This window comes from Drosophila mojavensis, unplaced genomic scaffold, assembly GCF_018153725.1.
Source record: "Drosophila mojavensis isolate 15081-1352.22 unplaced genomic scaffold, ASM1815372v1 contig_74, whole genome shotgun sequence".
Taxonomy (NCBI): Eukaryota; Metazoa; Arthropoda; class Insecta; order Diptera; family Drosophilidae; genus Drosophila; species Drosophila mojavensis.
The window spans coordinates 11,307,253-11,326,708 of NW_025318899.1; the positions used below are offsets into that span (position 1 = coordinate 11,307,253).

General features: G+C 44.8%; 1 protein-coding gene across 7 annotated transcripts in view; it reads right to left on the reverse strand.

Moving 5' to 3' along the window:
* Window positions 1-19,456, reverse strand: part of LOC6582117 (titin) — a 128,460-nt gene that overhangs the window by 78,510 nt on the left and 30,494 nt on the right. For 2 of the 7 annotated variants that reach the window (XM_032731473.2, XM_032731474.2), the window contains 9 exons: window positions 16,905-18,702; window positions 15,798-16,004; window positions 15,573-15,736; window positions 13,541-15,169; window positions 11,665-13,150; window positions 10,939-11,376; window positions 9,802-9,884; window positions 9,509-9,689; window positions 9,040-9,378 (listed from right to left, as the gene is read on the reverse strand). In XM_032731473.2, the coding sequence (XP_032587364.1) occupies window positions 9,275-9,378; window positions 9,509-9,689; window positions 9,802-9,884; window positions 10,939-11,376; window positions 11,665-13,150; window positions 13,541-15,169; window positions 15,573-15,736; window positions 15,798-16,004; window positions 16,905-18,702 (6,090 nt within the window). In that variant the 3' untranslated portion in view covers window positions 9,040-9,274. Of the gene's footprint in view, window positions 1-4; window positions 370-1,436; window positions 1,656-5,038; window positions 5,438-9,039; window positions 9,379-9,508; window positions 9,690-9,801; window positions 9,885-10,938; window positions 11,377-11,664; window positions 13,151-13,540; window positions 15,170-15,572; window positions 15,737-15,797; window positions 16,005-16,904; window positions 18,703-19,456 lie in introns of those variants that run through there. The other 5 variants (XM_044009934.1, XM_044009933.1, XM_032731475.2 and 2 more) reach the window with 4 other exon arrangements.

A 19,456-nucleotide genomic window follows, 5' to 3' on the forward strand; every position in this document is an offset into this window, starting at 1 on the left:
TGACCTCGTTGTTGCTGAGTGGTGATTTGACTCCTCTGAACATGTTGTTCAGTGCGGCTAATCCTTTGCTGGTGCTGCTCTTGAGTGGAGTGCGAGTACTCCTGGGTGGAGTATTGCTGCTGCACCTGCTGTTGTTGGTGCTGCTCCTGCAGCTGTTGCTGCTGGTATGGGTTCGGATTTTGTCGTTGCATTTTAGGTCGTTATATATCACTATATATCATTGAAAATGACAACCAAATCGATGCAGTTGTCAACTGCACTAAAATAAAAACACCTCTAGATCACTTTTCTCTTTGATTTGCTTCTTCACTTTATATATATATATATATTGAAATATATTTCTTTACTGATACTTTCGCTTCTTTATTGCTGAAATTGAATACAAAGCAGAATGGTAAAAGAAAATTCGAATTAAAATTTAACACTTCAAACATTTATCACACCAAAATAGATATTTGGCAAACATGAAAATTTTATTTGATAAATTTTGTTTTTCAAATTTCTTTCTGAGTTTTCTCACACGCACAGATACATATATATATTTATGTATATATGTTTGTTTTTTATCTTGATTTTTTATTTGTATATTTTATATCGAGCTGCATATAGATTTCGTTATAAATACGAATCTATATACATATACACATTAAAAAAGATTTCTTCATCATTATCATCACCAACACCATCCATCCTTCTTCTTATTCATATTCTCAGCCTCCACTGAGGCATTTCGGACTATTTTTAGCCACTTGAACATTTCACTGCGACACACAAACACACTCATGCAGCGCATACAGAGAGAGACGTCGTCTCCTATACACACTGTGTCGGCTGTCGGTGGTATCTACTTATTTTTCAGGGGCTATTTTTAACATTTCTCTTTCTTTTTTTCCTGGTTTTTCCAATGCGAAAAACTCTGCACAGTTTTGATTTTCATGATTACACAGTATATTCGGTATTGGTTTTCACTAGTTCGTGCATTATCGCAGCTCTCTTTGCCTGTAATCCTGGGCAGGATGAGCTAGGATAATGCACTCAAGTATATATTATAAAATAGATATAAATATATGTATGTATATATATTTTTTGATATCTGACATATATATGCGTGCATATATATTTAAGATATCTTTGTAGCGGATCGCATATTCATATCTATATGCACATCTTGGTTTGTGTGTATGCACGAATTCACAGTCCATTCGTTGAATTGGGTGCGGACCCCACGATCTGGTGCCGAGCGGTGTGCCGAATCACCCGTCGAACGCGACCGAAGCACCGTTCGGATATTATTTTTAGATATTTAGCGCACTGAAAAATTCTTTCGGAATTTTCAAAGTGGTTACGAAACCAAAAGATTTCATGAACATTATTTTCTTCATATTTTCCACTGATTTTACACAATTGAAATGCTAGTAGAGATCGGTAATCCTTACTTTATTGCGTTATCCTTGCGACGTTCTATATGTAGATGCTGTGACTATTTCGTAAAAAACTCTATGCGAACTCTATGGCTGAATATATATATAGATATATGTACCGTATATATCTATTATATATATATATATATTTTCTTTAAATAATATCTATTTTCAAACTGTTTCAAGTCATAATCCCCGAGACTGAAACCAAGACGTCGATCGTTTGTGAGGTGCGAGCGAAGAATGACAAAATATCGTTGAGAATGCGATCAAATAGCTGCTGCACAAGGCACACGAACCAAGCGAGAGCCAAACGAGCTTCGTGTGCGACGGCTCTCGCTCTACACGAGATATTTTTGCACTTTCCACGACCAATTGTTGTTGTGGAAAATGCTGAGAGAGCACAGATGCGCTACACAGTCGGCATGTGGGCCTATGAGCAGGCCGTTTGTCTTTGGCTTTGCCTCACTAGCTGGAAAACGGGTCAGCGGCTAAGAATTTGTTAATCTTCAAAACAGGCTCTGCTAGTTGGACTCAGTGTCAGAAGTGACATTAGAAAGATTGTAAGCTGTTCAATTAATTTCCATCTGCCGAAGAACAGGTGAACCGTAGCTGCTCACAACTTCGACTTTCAGTCTCATCGATCTCAATTCTAGCCATGTCTCATCTGCCAAGTTAAAGTGCTGTGTCCCCGGTTTCGCCTGCTGCTCTGGCAGAGAAAAGGCTGACAAAAGCTCACAGCAATTTGACTAGCAGAGAATCGTGGCGATTCTCTCATTCATCTCAGATCGTTGGGATTCGGCAAGTGTTCGGCTTTTGAGTAAGTTGGCTAAAAATATATCACGATTTATTTTTGACACGTATTTTTCAACATTTTTTTTGTTTTTTTGTTTTTTGCTGCAGAATAGAAAAGAAATCTAGAGAAATTCTAGATACTGCAAAAGTGGATGATAAAGTGCACTCTGAACTATCTTCCATCTATCTAACTCCAGTAGCCGCACAAAAAACTAATTCAATTATAGTTCAAATATATAAATTCGAATTGGTTTCGATATTTCACATTCCTTCTGCAATTTACATACATTATATATTTATATTAGATTTTTTCAAAATATTTTTCTTGCACCTTCTTTTCAAATTTTCCACACAATTTATTTCGTTTTTTTTTCTAATTTTAAAAATAAATATACATACGATTTGGATGCCTGCCTTTCTACATATAAACTTGATTATTCATTTCGTGTCTTAATCATAGCGACCAAGATGTTTATTTTTTTTTTCATTCCTTCTTTATTTTGAAATGAAAAATACAGAAATGTCGCCTTTGGCAATAAACTTTCTATTTCTTTTGGCTAAAAACGTAGAAAAAAGCAAAAACAAAAAAAAAAAAAAAAAAAAGTTTGCAGTTTTTACAAATTGCAATTCGAATGCGTTTGAGTTCGCATTGACCTTATATGGGATGCGCATTGAGTGGGGCTCTATAAGGCAGCCCGGTTGGCAATGCAATGAATGTAAGTACATAATTTCAGCTACTGCACAGATTAATTGTTAATGTGGCGCTCGGACACAGTTATGAAATCACAAGTTACGCTTTAAGAGAACAGCAAATAGTAATAGTAATTAAATTTTAACGCGCGGCTAGCCGTAGCTGACAGCTGTCATTGCAGAGATACAAATGTATCTGTAGCTATACAGCTATCTATCTTTGTCTTAAAGACGTCAGCAGCCAATTTCAAGCTATTATTGCTGAGATAAGAAAGCATACCTACTTATGTATCTGTCTATATATAAATGTATAAATGTATCTATGCATCTATGTATCTATGTATCTATGTATCTATATATCTATATATCTATATATCTATATATCTATATATCTATATATCTATATATCTATATATCTATATATCTATATATCTATACATCTATATATCTATATATCTATATGTCTATGTATCTATATATCTATATATCTATATATCTATATATCTATGTATCTATGTATCTGTGTATCTTTATATAAATCTATGTGTGTATCTATAAATCTATGCATCGGTGTATGCATGTCTCATTACATATATGTATCTTTATAGCCATGTAAGTTTGTCTTAAGAACATCGGCAGATAAGTAAGCGCACGCAGCATGTCCACTGCCTAAGTGTCTAGAAAATAACAATCAGTTAGCCGGTTCTGCAAGATGAGCAGCAACAGTACAGCAGATTGCAGTGATGCGCTACAAAACGTATCACGTAGTTCGCTGGCTCTTGTCAGCTGTAGCTGTAGATTAGCAGCAGCCTATCAGCTAGGCAGCTAGGCAGCTAGGAAGCCAGTCAGTCAGTCAGTCACTCAGGCAGGCAGTCAGATATTATCTTATCAAGAGTTGCAAAAAATAATATTCGCCCAATTATGTCATGGCAGTAGAATGTTGCTTGGCACACAAAAGAAGACAACTGCAAATCTTCAGATAAATCTTTCACTTTAATTAGTATTATTAATAGCATTTTGTTGTTGTTGTTGTTGTTGATTTTACTTTTAGTAATAATAAGTAGATAATTAAGGCAATTGCTTAGTTTAACGTTGCTCTGGTTGTTTAGTTTCTCTTAGTTAGTTGGTTTGTGTTGGGTAAGGTGTTGGGGAGAGGCGGTGCCCAGCTCATTGGAGTAGGACCAACACTGCATTCAATTTACTGCAAACAAGAAGAAGAATAGTCGCATATCAATTAAGTTCAGTTTAATAAGACATACACACAAAACACATGCTGAAATGTCGTATGTATGGCGCATGCAGACCCAAAGGAGGGACAAGAAAATGAAATGAATGCATAATGCAAATGGGCGAATGAGCGACCCCAAGCAAAGCGCCACATGCTCTTTGTAGATACTTTTGTATCTTATTGCCACACAGATGCTGCGACGCGTTTTAATTCGGTTTGCCAGTCAGCATAAGTATTAAGCATCAAATTACTGCGACCGCCGCACTCATTCAGCAAACCCAGAAAACCGAAACGAAATGAAATGTTGTTGTTGTTGTTGCTAGTGTTGTTGCTGTTGCTTGCTGCAACGAGCTGTGCCTCAAGCAAGCTGCATGCCAAGCGGCAATTTAGGTATAAAATGTCCAAATGCGTTCGTTTTTCATATCAATTGTTTATACAATTAAGATATAGAGTGAGCGAGCGAGGGAACCAGCGAGAGAGAGAAAGAGAGAGAGAGAGACAGGGCATAGTTAGAGTTGGGCGTAGTTCACTCTCTCTCTCTCTCTTTCCCCCCTCTCTCGTGCCGTCTCTGTCTCTCGCGTTGAGCAAATGAAAGTTGCAATGTGCTGCGATGCGGTGCGTGTGGTTGTAATCTATATTTAGTGATTTTACATGCGGTGCCTCAAAAGATATTCGAAATATGCACACAGATACATATATTTATTGTGGCTAATGTGTTTGTGTGTGTGTGTGTATGTGAGCCCAGCCCCAAATTTGTAGCTAGCGATTTTCCAGATCGTTTGGTGAAAATTGTTTTCATTGAGTTTATGAGTTACGAGTTTGAGTTTAGAAAACAAAGAAGCGAGTGCAAAAAGCCATTAAACCGATCTTAGCCCAGTTAGTGAGTTGATTTAGCTGGATTTACCTGCTTGCACCTGCTGGCCATTTGTCTGCAGCTGCGGCTCCTGGCTAAAGTCAGAGATGGAAACAGTTTTAGTGCTCACATAGCTGATGGACTCAATTGTTGTTTCCCATTTCTGGAACGTGTTGATGGTATCGCTGCGCAGTGCACGCGTCGAGCTGACGCGCTGCGGCGTTGTGGAGCGCAACGACATGGTCGATGTGGCCGAGCCCAGCGACGAGCTGCCCGGCGATTGGGTTGAGGCCGTGGTCGAGGATGAGAACGACGCGGATTTGCGTAGTGGCGTTTTATTGGCTTCCTGCTGACTCGCTGACTGCTGCTGCTGCTGCTGCTGCTGCTGCTGCTGTTGGAGTTGTTCCTCATCCTCGGTTATGAGCAGACTCTCCGTTTGGGTGCCCTGATCTGCAATTAGCGGAGCGACCACAAATTAGATATGCGGAAATGTTTTTGCCCAAATGCTTTTTATGGCCTGCATGTACTGCATGCTCTTTTGATTCTCAATTCAATTAGGCGCTGCCTAAACACACATACACATAAAACACAGAAGAAACAACCTCAGGGCTGAAATATCGGATCGCCGCCTGTCTTTATTTTTATTCCTTCAGCAATTAGCGGCATATTTACGAGTTGAATGCCAAAATGCGTGCGCGAAATGTTGCTGCGGCTAAAAACTTGGCCTCGTTTCTCATCAAATTGAAATGAAATTCACAGCAACTGTGCGAATGTTTGCTGCATTTGCGATTGTTGTTGATTCATTTTTTCATTTGTTTTGATTTGATTTCTCTGCGTTTGCTAATTTACAGCGTGCGTATAAATAAATGTGCTGCCAACATTTTGCCTGCTGGCAGTTGGATACCGAGAGCTGGCAGGGTCAACGCGTGCCACCGAGCCGCAGAGTACATTTATCTCTTGCCGTATGTAAATCGGACAGTCTGTCAACAGGGGCTTATGTAATTCAATTTGTTGCACGCCTGGGACTTGATATTGAGGCATCTCTGTCTCTGCTGTCTGCCGTCGCTGTTTGCCTAATTAAAATATATACACATTAAATTTGCTAAACTTGCTCGCTAAATGCTTAATGTGCTAAGGAAATTGAAGTGCTGAGAGTATCTGGCATTTGGATTTGCGTAGATTTTCTAACATTTTTCGGGGCGTCTGCTTTTATTACACTTCTCGTGGGCGGAGCATGTAGGAAAACAATTTTACGATGCGCCCAACTGTTTATAATATCAAATGCTCTTGGCTTTTATCCATCCAACTATATGTGTATAATATCTATATTTTGGCTTGAGGCTGATGCTCATTAGCCAAATGTATAAACGTATATTTATGTCGTCTCTATACCACGCCACGTTGACACACACTCATGCGGAAATATTTTATTATTTATTCAGGACAAGTGCCCAACGCGCCGTCAGCCTCTTGGCTGTATATGTAAAGTAGATTTCCATTTAGTATTAAGTTTTTTCTGCTTTGCTATTGAAATGCAATCTTCGTTGAGGCGCAGTTCATGAAATCGACATTTCCCAAGAGACCTTAGATATGACATATATGGAACAGTGAACTCTGGGAAACATATGTATATATGATTGTTGAGTAAGTAGATCACTTGACTCGATCGGCAAGCAGTCAGTATAAAAGTACAGATCACAGTGCTTGAATGATCCAAAAAACGTATGCATAAAGTCTTACATAAAATGAATGACTCGATTTGTAGGGGAATTCAATAGGTGACTCTCTCTCAAGGTAATTTTAGCTCGAAGACTATGGATAAAATTATAACTTCAGCATGACTACTTTATCAGCAACATTTAAAGATTATCCTAACTGAAACTTGCTGAAAACAAAAACTCTACAATTAAAATTGTTTTTTTAAGTAAAATTTTAAGCTTTTGGAACCATGCATACTATTTATCATTTTAAATAATTTTGTTTAAAACCCCATCGATCTTAATCTTTTTAGGTAACATTTCTTTTACGTTGAATGTTAAAAATGATGAGATGAATTTGCTATGGAAGTGGATGATGGCAAAATGTTGAAAAATTTTAAGTAGCAAAATAAGAAGAAGCAGAACAAAAATTGTTCTGTGACTGGCGTTGAGTTCATTTTGATATTTTTAGAAATTGCCTAATTAATTTAGAAAAATCAGAGAAACAAAACCAACAAACGAGTGTTTGTATAGCTGTGGCATATTCATCACCCAAATATTCGTATTTTCTTTCGATCTACGAACGGATTTGCGTACGGATTTTTTGTGGACAAATCGGAAAAAAAAGAATAACGAAAGAAACACAAAAACCCATACGCGTGGCAATCGAAGCGATGAAAAGTTTTCCTGTGCCAGGACGTAAATCATATATTATAGTAAAATAGAAAACAGGCGAGGCATTTGCATAGAGAGTAAGAGAAAATATTTTCAGTATCGCCTGGCCAAACATAATCTGTTTGTATATCGAACAGCATGTGAATTCTTTTGGCGCGTGTGCCAAAAAAGAGAAATAAAAAATAAATAAATAAATAAAATATAATGCTGCACAAGGCCACAAAAAATCTGAAGCGTTTTGCGATTTATGCTGCCATTATACAGATATACAAATATATAAATTCAATATGTTGTCAGCTCGTTGCGCAGGAAACGACCAATTTTATGAATCATTTACAAAAGAAAATCTTCAGCCAGCAGCCAAAATCTTTCGTTTCTCTTACTTGCAAATTCAATTTAGGGAAATTATCGTGCAATTATAAATAATTTATCGAGAGATACACCAAACAAGCAATAGATAAGTGAATCAGTTTTTCTTGACTAGCATCCAAGTGATTGTTGTTGTTGTTGTTGTTGCTGTTGGTGCTGTTGGTGCTTAGGTGGGCCAAGTACATGAGAATTGACAGTTTGGCAGGCACTTAGATGCCCACGCATCTGAGCAAAGTGTGTCATCCAAAATGTTTTTCGAATCAGCTGGCTATAAATAGAGCCCCATTCTGATTCTGATGATCAGGTATTGTTTGGTCAGTGTCAAGGACGTTAGTTTTGGACTAAATAGTTTGTTGCTGATGCTGCTGATGCTGCTGTGTGGCAGCACCTTGACAGCCAGCCAGCCCAGCCCAGCCCCATGGGCCTGTTGGCCCGAGTCTTTAATATGTCTGGGGCTGTCTTTGTGCAAATTTCTCGCATATTGCGCGGTTTGTTTCATTTCGTATTCTTGGCAAGCGTTCGCATTGCAGAGCGACGGCTGAGTACTTTGAAAATTTGAAGAAAAATAGATAAATAAACATTGTACGAAATTCAAATAAATCGTTTATGAACAGCAGGCCAACAGCAACAACAAGAAACGCTTGTCGGTCAGTCAGTTAGTCAGTCAGCCAGACACCCACACAGGTTTGTTTGTTTTAGGCAATTCTGATTTAGATTTTGAAATATTATTATATGAAAAATTGTGTTTAAAAAACACTTGAATCTTCTAATGAAACGCAAAACATCTGGCATATAAATTAGTTGACCTAATTTTCATCAGACTCTCTCAGCATTTGACAAGTTGAAGCAACAGAAAAGGCATTTCATTATGCATGAATGAAAATAATATATATATAAAATAATATATATACATACATAGTATGCATATTTTTAATTTCATATATGATTAACTTAGTCTTGGCATTTGCACTTAAATATTAATGGCGCACACTTTGTTTTGCAGACCTTGAGCCCCAATTATATAAACATAAATTTTGAAAAATGATTTCCTGTAAGCGAAAAATTCGTATTATTTATCCATCTGGTGCACATAAATCAAAAATAATCTTCCCGAATTGCAGATCACTGATCGGCTAGCGCCATCTAGTGCCTGATTCCATTTCGAAAGCTTTCGAGCATGCCGCACAGCTTTTTCGAACTGGCTGCCCACATTTCCCCATAGAGGGCGCCAACGCAGATCGCTTTTGGCGCGTGTTCGAAAAGCAAGAGTAAAGCATGACTCGACAGACTTAAAATAAAACTAAATTGCGATTTCGTTTTCAATTGATTTATTTGAATTTTCGACAAAAACACAAGTAATACTATGCGCCCTCGGCATGACTGCACTGGGGGGGCTATAAATTGGGATCCATTCGATCGCAGGACTCGAAATCAAGTAACAAAATTAGGGACACGCACACACAATAAAATGTAAAACTTTGGCATGAACAAATCATAAATAAATATATATGTATATAGTAGTAAATCTCTCATTTAAATGTTTATCTTAGTATCTAAATCCGCGATTTGTGCTCGAAACGTTCAGAGTTCCGCTGGTGCTGGCCGCACCCAACGCATTGCTGGCACTGCAAACGTAGCTCCCGTTGTCGTCTGCAATGAATCAAAAAAGTTGTCGTGGTGGAGGCGGAGGCGGAGGCGGAGGCGACAGCAGGTAGATAGGAGAGGTTCAGCGATTAATGAGCTCGGCCGACAGTCGAATTGCAAATGGCTGGCAACTTACCCGGATAGGCCTGCGGCAGTGTTAGGCGGCACACACCGTTCCGGTACTCAATGATATGCCGGCTGCCCTGCTCCAAATGGCCGCCGTTGTGCGTCCAGTTGACCTGCGGCTGCGGATGCGCCTGCACAATGCACTCGAAACGTGCCGTGCCGCCCACGCCCACTGCTATATCTTTCAGGGGCTGCAAACGGAATTGCCGGATTTTAGTTTAGTTGCGACTGGGTCCCAGCTCAGCACAGCTTAGGCGGCTCAGAGGACCAGAACCCGCCGGTCGGGTTAATGACTTCGCTTACCGTTATGAATAATGGCGGCCTTTGTGCCTGTTCATCGCGATTCAAATGGGCATTGACGGGCTCCGTATTGGGCAGTTCCGGCACTAATGAGGTTGAACAGCCATTAGAAATTGCAGAAATTCGCTTATAGCAGCATCCATTAGTGGGATTAACACACACAAAACACAGCAAGGCAAAACACAACACAACACAACAATAACAACAATATTTACATTTGCGAGCATTTTCTATTTTTTGTTGTTCGCTATTTCTGCGATTTTTGTTTTCTTTTAAATTTTTGTTAAATTATTTTCACTTTAAGCACAAGACACAAACAGAAATTAAAACATGCAGCAACAAAATAAAACGAGCAAAACTTGGTTTAGCATGCAATTCGATGGGGTTAGCTAAGAAGGCACTTAAATTAAGTATACGCCACGTGGCAGCTGCTGAGGACTAAGCAAAGCATTCGGCGGCGATCAGCAGCAAGTTTTTGATTTATCTGTCTGCCCTATAGTGTGATGTGAAATAAGGATATCCTGCAATGTCTATATGTGTTTGAAGGATTGTAGATCGAATCAGCATTCAATATCTAATCATACTGATATTTTGTATCTGCATATCGATACGGTATTCTATATTAATGACTTAGATAGCAGAGCATCAACTGAATCAAATAAAATGTGGAAGATATCTACTAATGAAAATATCTTTTACCTATATGAGGTATACGTTAGTCTATAAATATTGCTTAAAGACTTTGTCAAATTGTTAAATGATCTTAACTTTCATGTAGCGTTTGCTATGGAATATTTTTGGTAGCTCAATTATCTCGTCTAATCACTGACAACATTAAACGAGATGTATTTATTCTATATACAATTAAACGGATTCTTATTGAAATCGATTTCTTCTAACTGCTACATATATCTGCTTCCACACACTTCGAATGGGTAACCTACTGTATATTCCTTATATTCATCACACTGCAAGTGCTGCTCCTGCTACTCCTGCTGCTGCTGAACGCCACCAATTTGTGCTAGCAACAACAACAATGACAATTTGTCCTAGACTAGTTGACAACATCGATAGCTAGTTAGCCAGCCAGCCAGGCCAACAGCCTGGCCTGGTTAGCTCTTGGCTTGCTGCCAGCTGTACCTGTGCGCACTAGCTGATCGGGCGGCAGGCGCGGCGCCTGCGCATGCAGGCGATCTAGATGAATGTCGAGGCTGTGGCAGCTGGGCAGGCTGTAGCGCTTGTGGGCGAAACGCGGCGCCATCGGCGACTGGACACGCCCATAGGTGCGACGCAGTGGCGCCGCCGCCGCCTCGCCGTCGGAGCTGTAGCCGTGCGGCATCGCGCCCGGTGGTTGGGTGGTGCGTTCGTGGCGCACGGGTATTATCAATTCATTGCCAGCGGCAATCTTCAGAGGATACGGCGAGTGGCGGCCATTGCTGATGGAGCTGGGAGCGCCTTTGCTGTTCCACTGGCTGCTCACGAACTTGTGGCCCTCGCCGGGAAAGAGTATGCCGAACTCGTAGCCGAAGTCGTATTTGAAATAGATTAAACCGGTATTGGGATCGACGCATTTGGTGCCTGGTTACGTGTTTTGTTGACAATGGGAAAGGTGTGTACAAAACTTATAGATTGCATATACAAATTAATGGTTTCATGGGCGGTTAGTGGTCGATGCGAGAAAAGGCACTCCAAAATCAAAATCCAAATCAAAAATTTCAAAATATTCAATCTCAACTTTCAATACCAATTTGAGTGGAACCAATGTGTTTTTTTTTTCTTTCTTTTACTTGTTGTTGGGTTTGGTTCGCCCATTTCTACAGTCGTTTTAGTATCTAGAGTCTACGAAAGAAGCTTCACTGTACTCACCGTACTGCGAGACGCGCGACTCATCTCTGTAGGCCTGCGGCTGGTTGCTGCCCTCGCTCGGCGCACGCCTGAAGCCGGGACGCAGTCCGCCATTCGAGCCGACCTGCTGGCTCTGCATGTCCCGGCTGACGTCCTCGATGAACTGATGCGACTTCTGTAGGAACGTGGAGCCCATGCGCTTGCCCTGACCCTCCGCCTGCTGCTGCAGCGAGCTGTAGCCATACCGCGGCAAGGTGCCCGCTCGCTGCTGCTGCTGCTGTGGTTGCTGTAGATCTGTCTGATCCTGGGAGCCATCTGGCAACCGATTGCCGAACTGCTGTCTCATGGTGCTGTTGCGATTCAGCGACTGCGTACGATGCTGCGTGGTCACAGTGCTGCCGCCGCGCTGCTCCTTGCGCAGCGTATTCACATCGACGAATATCTTGCTTGGCATTTCGGGGCCACGATCGAACTCCATGGGCGAGAGCACGCGCTCGTAGCTGCGCGGCAGGCTGCAGGAGCGAGCCCCAGCCTGCGGTGGCGCCACGCGTCGATAGCCCTTGGTCTGGCCATCGCCGTAGGGCGACCAGAGCGGCTGAATGCGTGTGCCTTCCACTTCGCTTTCGTAGTCGCTCTCCCGATACTCGCCGGGTATGAACTTGGTGGGCGTGGCCGGCGGCGGCAGATGCGATTGACGCGACGGCGTGCGACTGCCCACCGGGCTGTAAGGGAAGGGCTCCAGAACTGGCTGCTGCTGCTGCTGCTGTTGTTGCTGTTGTTGGTTGTCAAAGTGGATGACGCGCTTGGTCTGCTGCATGTTGACAACGCGCTGAGAGCTCTCCGTGGACTCGTGCATCTGCATCACATTCTTCGTCTCGTGGGCCACCTTGGCCATGTGCATTGGCGCCCCTGCAACGGCATTGTAGTACATGGTCGGCCTCGAGCTGGGCAGCGGCTGCTGCTGCTGCTGCGTGGCGGCTATGAATTTGGCTGCCACCGGCTTGGGCTTGAAGACAGGCTGCGGTTGCTGCTGGGGCTGCTGCTGATGTTGCTGCTTCTGTTGACTGCTCGAGTACTGCTTGGAGCTGCTCTCGGTTCTGATCTCGTGGCGTATCTCCTTGCCGATTGGCTCGAACTTGGTACGCGTGAAGCTGCCCAGCTGCGGAGGAGTTGGCTCAAACTCCATGGGTGAGGGCGTCACTACAACCACCGGCGACTTGTGGCCGTTGGCAATGTTGGTGCGCGGCGTGGGCGTGGGTGGGAATACGACGCGATAGCCCTTGATGTCCGAGTCGGATTCATTGGCTCGCGACACCGAACGGAAGCGCTCGTCCACCTCGCTGCTGTAATCGCTGAACTCCGTTGCGGGCGTCTTGCGCTGCGCCGGCACTGGGCTGGGCGTGATCAGGGGCGTGGCACTCGAGGAATACTTGGTCTCGCGGTGTGTGGAGCTGCTGCTGCTCTGCTGCATATTGCTAGTCATGCTCGACGAGGTGTACTTGTAGTTCTGCGAAAGACAAAGGCGATTACTAAGGATCAAAGTTTGGGCAGCAAAGGAGCAACGAAAAAGGTTAGATATTCAGGCAAATGCAAAATAATGAATCGAGTTGCATTAAATAATTAAAATTGTCGAAAATATACACATTTAACTGTTTGTCAATAGTATTTATAAACTGATGAAACGCAGTGTTAGCATGGCAGATGCTTTGGCTGATGAGCGTTAGAGGCAGGCCGAGAGATGAACATGGTTAGACAAGGACAAACAACAAGAGATTGTGTACGAGGGAACAGGACGCAGCCAGTTCCAAGTGCTACACATAAGAACGACAACAACAACAACGACAACAACAACAACACATATTGCACGTAGGCAGTGCAGTGAGAGGTCTATGCGAACCTTCGCCTCCTGACTGTAGCTGGTTTGCTGTGGTGCCGCCGGTGGGGCAAAGTAGAGCTGCGCCGGTGGCTCAGGCTGCAGCTTGTTCGTTGCTGTCGATGATTTGGTCTCATAGAAACTGCTCTCGGACTTGCGGTAGCTGGAGTGCTCCTCCGTGTCGGCGGCATAGCCACTCGACTTGAACGACGTCTCCATAGTGGCCTGCTGCTGGCGCGCCCGGTTGCCCGGCTCGTCGGACTCGCTGCCGCTGTACTTGTAGCGATCGCTCTCGTAGTCACTCTCGTAGTGGGCGCCCAGGCGGCTGGGCATGACTGGGGGCGGTGGGCGGTAGCTGGTGGTGCCATTGGATTTGGGTGGCGTGACGGGCGTCAGCGTGGGTACCGAGTGGGGCAGCACCTTGCTGGGACCCTGGATGAGATTCTGTTCCAGTTTCTGCTCCATGCTCTCCACCAGCGAGTGACGACGCACTTCCTCTTGCTTGGGCGCAAAGCAAATCTCCGGCGAAGTTCCAGGCTCTAGCTCAACGTTGACCAGTCGAGTGACGGGGGCCGGGGTCGGTGGCGAGATGTTCTTGGCGACCTGCTGCACCAGGAAGGGGGCGTTCAGCTCCTTGGTGGGCGTGGGCGTGGGCAGCTTAGTGATGCTGATCTGGCGCTCCGTCTTCTGCTCCACATCGCTAGAGTAGCTTGTGGGGCCACTAGGTGTCCACAGCTTAGACATGGCCACGCCCTCTGCCGATGGCTTGGGCGATGGCGAACGCGTGTTCTGCTGGGCCGGCGTTGCCAGCACCGCGGCGGGCCGCACAATGGGCTGCTTGTACTCCACCTTGACCTCCTTGGTGAGGGTTGTCTCGTGCTGCACACTTTGCAGATTGAGAGGCGGCGGGAAGACGGGCACACCACCCTGCGGTGGTGGCTCCCTGGGCTGCACCTCCTCCAAAATCTTGATTTTCTCGGTGATGAGCGGCTGTTTGGGCAGCTGCTTCTCGCTCTTGGGCGTGTAGCAGAACTCTGGCGGTGCTCCTGGTATTAGATTCAAGCTTCTCAGCTCTTCGGCCAGTGTTTGCGCCTGAGGCTGACGTACCACCGTCTCTAAGGGTCGCTGGGCCTGTGGCTTCGGTCGCTGTGTAACGGTTTCCTCATCGATCTTCTTGAAGTACTCGAAGGACGAAGACGTTTTGTGCTCGTTGCTGCTGCTCTCGTATCTGGTGTTGATTTGCGTCTGCATCTGCGGTGGTTGTTGTGGTTGTGGCTGCGCCTGCGCCTGCGCCGGCTGGCCAAAAGCCGTGCCCACAACGGGCGGACAGGGCTTGGGTGGCACGGGTGGCGGGGTTTGTGTGACGCCAGTCTTATAACTGGTCTGTGTATCGGTCTGGTCCATGCTGGCAGTGTTGTTGGTAGTGGTGTCAGTGGTGGTGGTGGTGGAGGTGGTTGGTGTCTTTGGTCGCAGACTCAACTCGGGCAGGTCATTATATGTCGATTTGTGCTCTAGACGCATCGTTGCCTCGGTGGTGCAACGATGCTCAGTGATAACTTTCGACTCGGACAGGCCATGCAGATCGTTGGCAGTGGTTGCATCGGTTTGATTGGTCTGATATGATTGGGGCTCTTTGTTGAAGTGGCTCTGGTTCTGGTTGTTGGTTGCGATTCAATTCAAATACATATGTATATATTTATATATGTGTGTATATATGTCGTTGCATGAGAACCACATGAGTGTAATGAGCAAAGCGAAACGAACAACGTCGAATTCAATGAGAGAAGAGATTCACAAGATTTGTTTATTATAAATAAATAAATGTATATATATATAAATCATGTCAAGAACGTAACAAGTCGAAGAAATATTATAGTATATAGTAAAGAATTGAATTGCATAGATTGACAGTTCGATAAAGTTATATATATGGGAGGATAGATAGATAGGTCGATAGATAGATAGATCGATAGAGTTGCAGTCAGAGTCATGATAAGTACAATATCGGATGGATAATGCAGTATCGTGTTTATATATTGAGCACATGCACACTTACTTCAGTTTTGAATTCACTGGCCGGCGCCTCGTAGACGATGGTCTTGACCACCTCCTGCATGCGTTCCGGCGACGGTTCCAAGATGGCGCAGTCCGCAATGCTCTTGGCCTCGCCGCCAGCATTCGTGGCTCTGACCATATACTTGCCAGAGTCCGTTGTTTGTGCTGCACGGGGGAAGAGGGGCTAGATAGAAGATCTAATTGCAAGGAGAGTTCATCTCATTACCTTTCTCGATGATCAGCTTGTATGAGTTGCCCTGGGCAAGCAGGCGGTGCTCAGAGATGCCAGCATCCTTGAGTGGCTTGTCGTCCTTTAGCCAGGTGACTGTGGGCTCTGGCAGGCCAGTTACTTCCACTTCCATAATCAATCGCTCGCCCTTCTTGCTAACCTGCGCCTGCAAGCGACGGCCGAAGACTGGCGGAAAGATGGTCTCTGCACGGATAGAAGAAACCATTAGAAGAATCCGTTGGGGTTCAACATATGTTGCGGCTCGCTGTGGCCACTTTCACTTGAAAGCCACAACACACACACACACACACAGAAAGCAATTCAATGAAAATAAATATTGGCTTTTGTGTGTCATTGCAACAGAGATCTCAGAAGATCTCTCACAAATATAATTTACTTGCACAGCCGTCCAAATGATCAGCTATAATGAATAATTCGTGTAGACAGGCAGTAAAAATACGCGTTTTCTTTTCTTTCATTATTTCAAACACATTTCAACCGCACAAGACGACAAGTCCGCCAGCAAAAACTTGTGTTCAAGATAAATTTACATAATTAATGCCCACTTCATGCCCCCAACCCAGCCCACAAAACCCACCCACCCATCAGAAAAAAAAGCTGAAAAATTATTTAGAATTTCTGTGTAAGAAGCAAATAACAAAAAAAAAACTTTTCGCCTGCGGGCTAGAAAAATCATTTGAATATAAACAAAAACAGCGACGCCACTAAAAACTCATCAATATGCGAAACGGGCGGCATTGACGTTTCTAGATCTATTGACGCCCCCGACAATGACACTTTAATGCTCCCCGCTGATTGATGTGGCGCATGGACGGACGTACGGAGTATTGACATGCGATGTGACCCATATGTGGGCTCAATCTCTTTATGTTCTACACATTCGCTAGCTCATTAGGATTTCGAAATTAATTCAAATCATTTGTTAGCATTAAATGTAAACAAGAACACAGAACATAAAAGTTAACAGCGGTAAATTAACAGTTTTATGTTAACTTTAATGTGCCATGTTCTAGCCTAACAGCTATAGGTAACATTAACTTAACATAGCTCCCATTAAAACTGCTTAGCATAACATTTACTTACTTTTCACCACCAGATCTGCTGTGCTTGTTGACTGACCCACCGTATTGGATGCTGTCACCGCATAGCGTCCCGCATCGGCCACGCCCACCTCCTTCAGCTCAATAGTCACGCGATTGTGTTTGTTGGATATCTTGGTGTGCGCATTATCGAACAGTTGATCGCCATTCTTCTCCACCTTGATCTCGGGCGAGGGATAGCCATCGTAGATGGCCTCCATGCTCACATTGGCGCCCTGGTCCACAATCTTGCCCGTCAGGGGAGTGGTGAAACGTGGCGCTATCTCCTTGCGCAATCGTGTTGGCGATTCGGGTATGCCGATGGCCGGAGCAGCAGCGCCGCCATTGGTGGACTGAACGAGCGTGAAGGACTTCTGCTGCACCGAGGGACTGCTCATCTCTTTGCTCTTGTGCAGCTCCTGGTAGTGATGGCTCTCCACGATCTCTGGCCGCTGTTGTCCCAGCTGCTTGAGCGACTGATCAATGTGGGCCGACGAGTGATGCACCTCCGTCTGCGGCACGTTGCCCTCATACGAGTTCACCTGCGATGTGGAGGTGGTGGTGAAGGTCTGCTTCTTGATGGTCACCCGGGACGATTCGGTGTTGTGCTCCTGTGTCATGGTCTGCAAGTTGCTGGAGGCGGGCACTGGGCTGCTGCCAATGATATTCAGGAAGGCCACACAAGTGGCTTTGCCTGCGTCATTCTCGGCCGTGCAGCTGATCTTGCCAACGGCATCGTGCGTTAGCTGCTGAATGGTCAGCACCTGACGATCGCCGCTGGTGGAGACGAGGAAGTTGTGGCCGTGCACCGGCTGGTCGTTGAAGAACCAATGCACCTTGGGCGTAGGCTTGCCCACCACAATGCACTCGAACTTGACCACGTCGTCGATGTGGGCCTGCTTGTCGCTGAAGAGCTCTTTGAACTCGGGGCACAGCTGTCGCTCGACAATCTCCACGGATGATTGACTGCCGCGACGGTTCTCGGGGGCATTCACGGACTTGACAATGAGATGCGAGAAACACTTGGCATCGCCCGCGTTGTTCGAGACCTTGACCGTGTAGACGCCTTTGTCGCTGGCATCCACATTCTTCAGAATCAGCTTGAATATGCCAGCCTCGGCATCGGACTGGGTGGTGACGCGCTCGTTCAGCTGCAGCTCCTTGTTGGTCAGATACCACTGAGCACGCAATGGCTGGTCGCCGTTGACGTGCACCTCCAGCACCACCTGCTCGCCCTCATCGGCGAGCACATCCGAGAGCAGGCGCTCGAACTTGGGCTGCGACTCCCTGGGCAAGGACTGGCGATCGTCTTGCACTCGCGTCGCTGAGTCCGACGTGTTCAGTGATGTCACCTTCAGTTCACAGCTGCTCGAGGCCTCGCCCGCTGAGTTGATGGCAACCACCTTGTAGCTGCCGCCATCCTCTTGGCACACCTCCTGTATGAAGAGCGAGCAGCGATCGCCCTGGAACAGCAGCTGCACATCCGCCGACTCCTTGACGGGTCGCTCGTTGTGATACCAAATGACCTCCGGCTCGGGCTGACCCACGATCACGCAGTCCAGGCGCACTGGCTTCCCCTCGAATATGAAGACGTCCTTCAGTGGAATATGCACCGCCGGACGGATGGGCTCGATATCGCTAGCCATCTCTGAATCGGACGTCTCGTTCGGCAGACGACCCTTGACAATAATGTTGCAACTGCTGTAAGCTTCGCCAGCCAAGTTCTTAGCACTCAACACGTAGGATCCGGCGTCGTTTGGATAGGCTTGCGGTATTGTGAGCGTAACGCGTCCGTTTTCGTACTGAAATGCGTTAAAAACAATATTGAAATATGTTGAGCGTTGACTGCGCGCATCTCACCACATGGTGAGTTCGCTGGCAACGGGGCCGTGTGTTGAGTTGCTCGGCTACGGCTAATGGCTAATGCTTTTCAATTTGTGCCAGTTTTTGTGTGCTTTTCTATGGTTTTTTTGCAATCGAATTTTCATTTTACACCCAACCCAAAGCCGAAAAACAAAAACTTATTTATGCTTGGCGCACGGATGTACGATCCGGCCTATGTCTGTGCGCTGCGTATCCGGCGCGGGAGTCTACAACAACAGCAACAACAACTAAATAATAATAATCTAGTGGCCGAGTGAGAAGGCGGGTGGTGTAAATCCCATAATATTCGTCTGACGTGCTGTTTATTTGATAAAGAAACTGGAAATTTTTCTTTTGTTTGGGCAACCAAATTGCAGGAAGCGTCCGAGTTCAGGTGTTGTGCACCACTCGAAATCGAACAATAATGCTATAGATACGCAATTGTATATAGAGAAACGAGATAATTGTTTAATCAGCTAAATGCAATGAGATCATGTTTGGTTTGTCAAAAAGGCAATTAAAAGCAATGAAATCATTTTGCATTTGGCCAAAAGCGTTGATCTCTATAAAAATTAAATGAACATTTTTAAAGCATACATATAAACAGGCACGCAGTATATGTGTGTGTGTGTGCGTGTGCTGTGCCGAATAACGGCGCCCACAATAAACAAATTGGCTGACAGCGCCCACGAA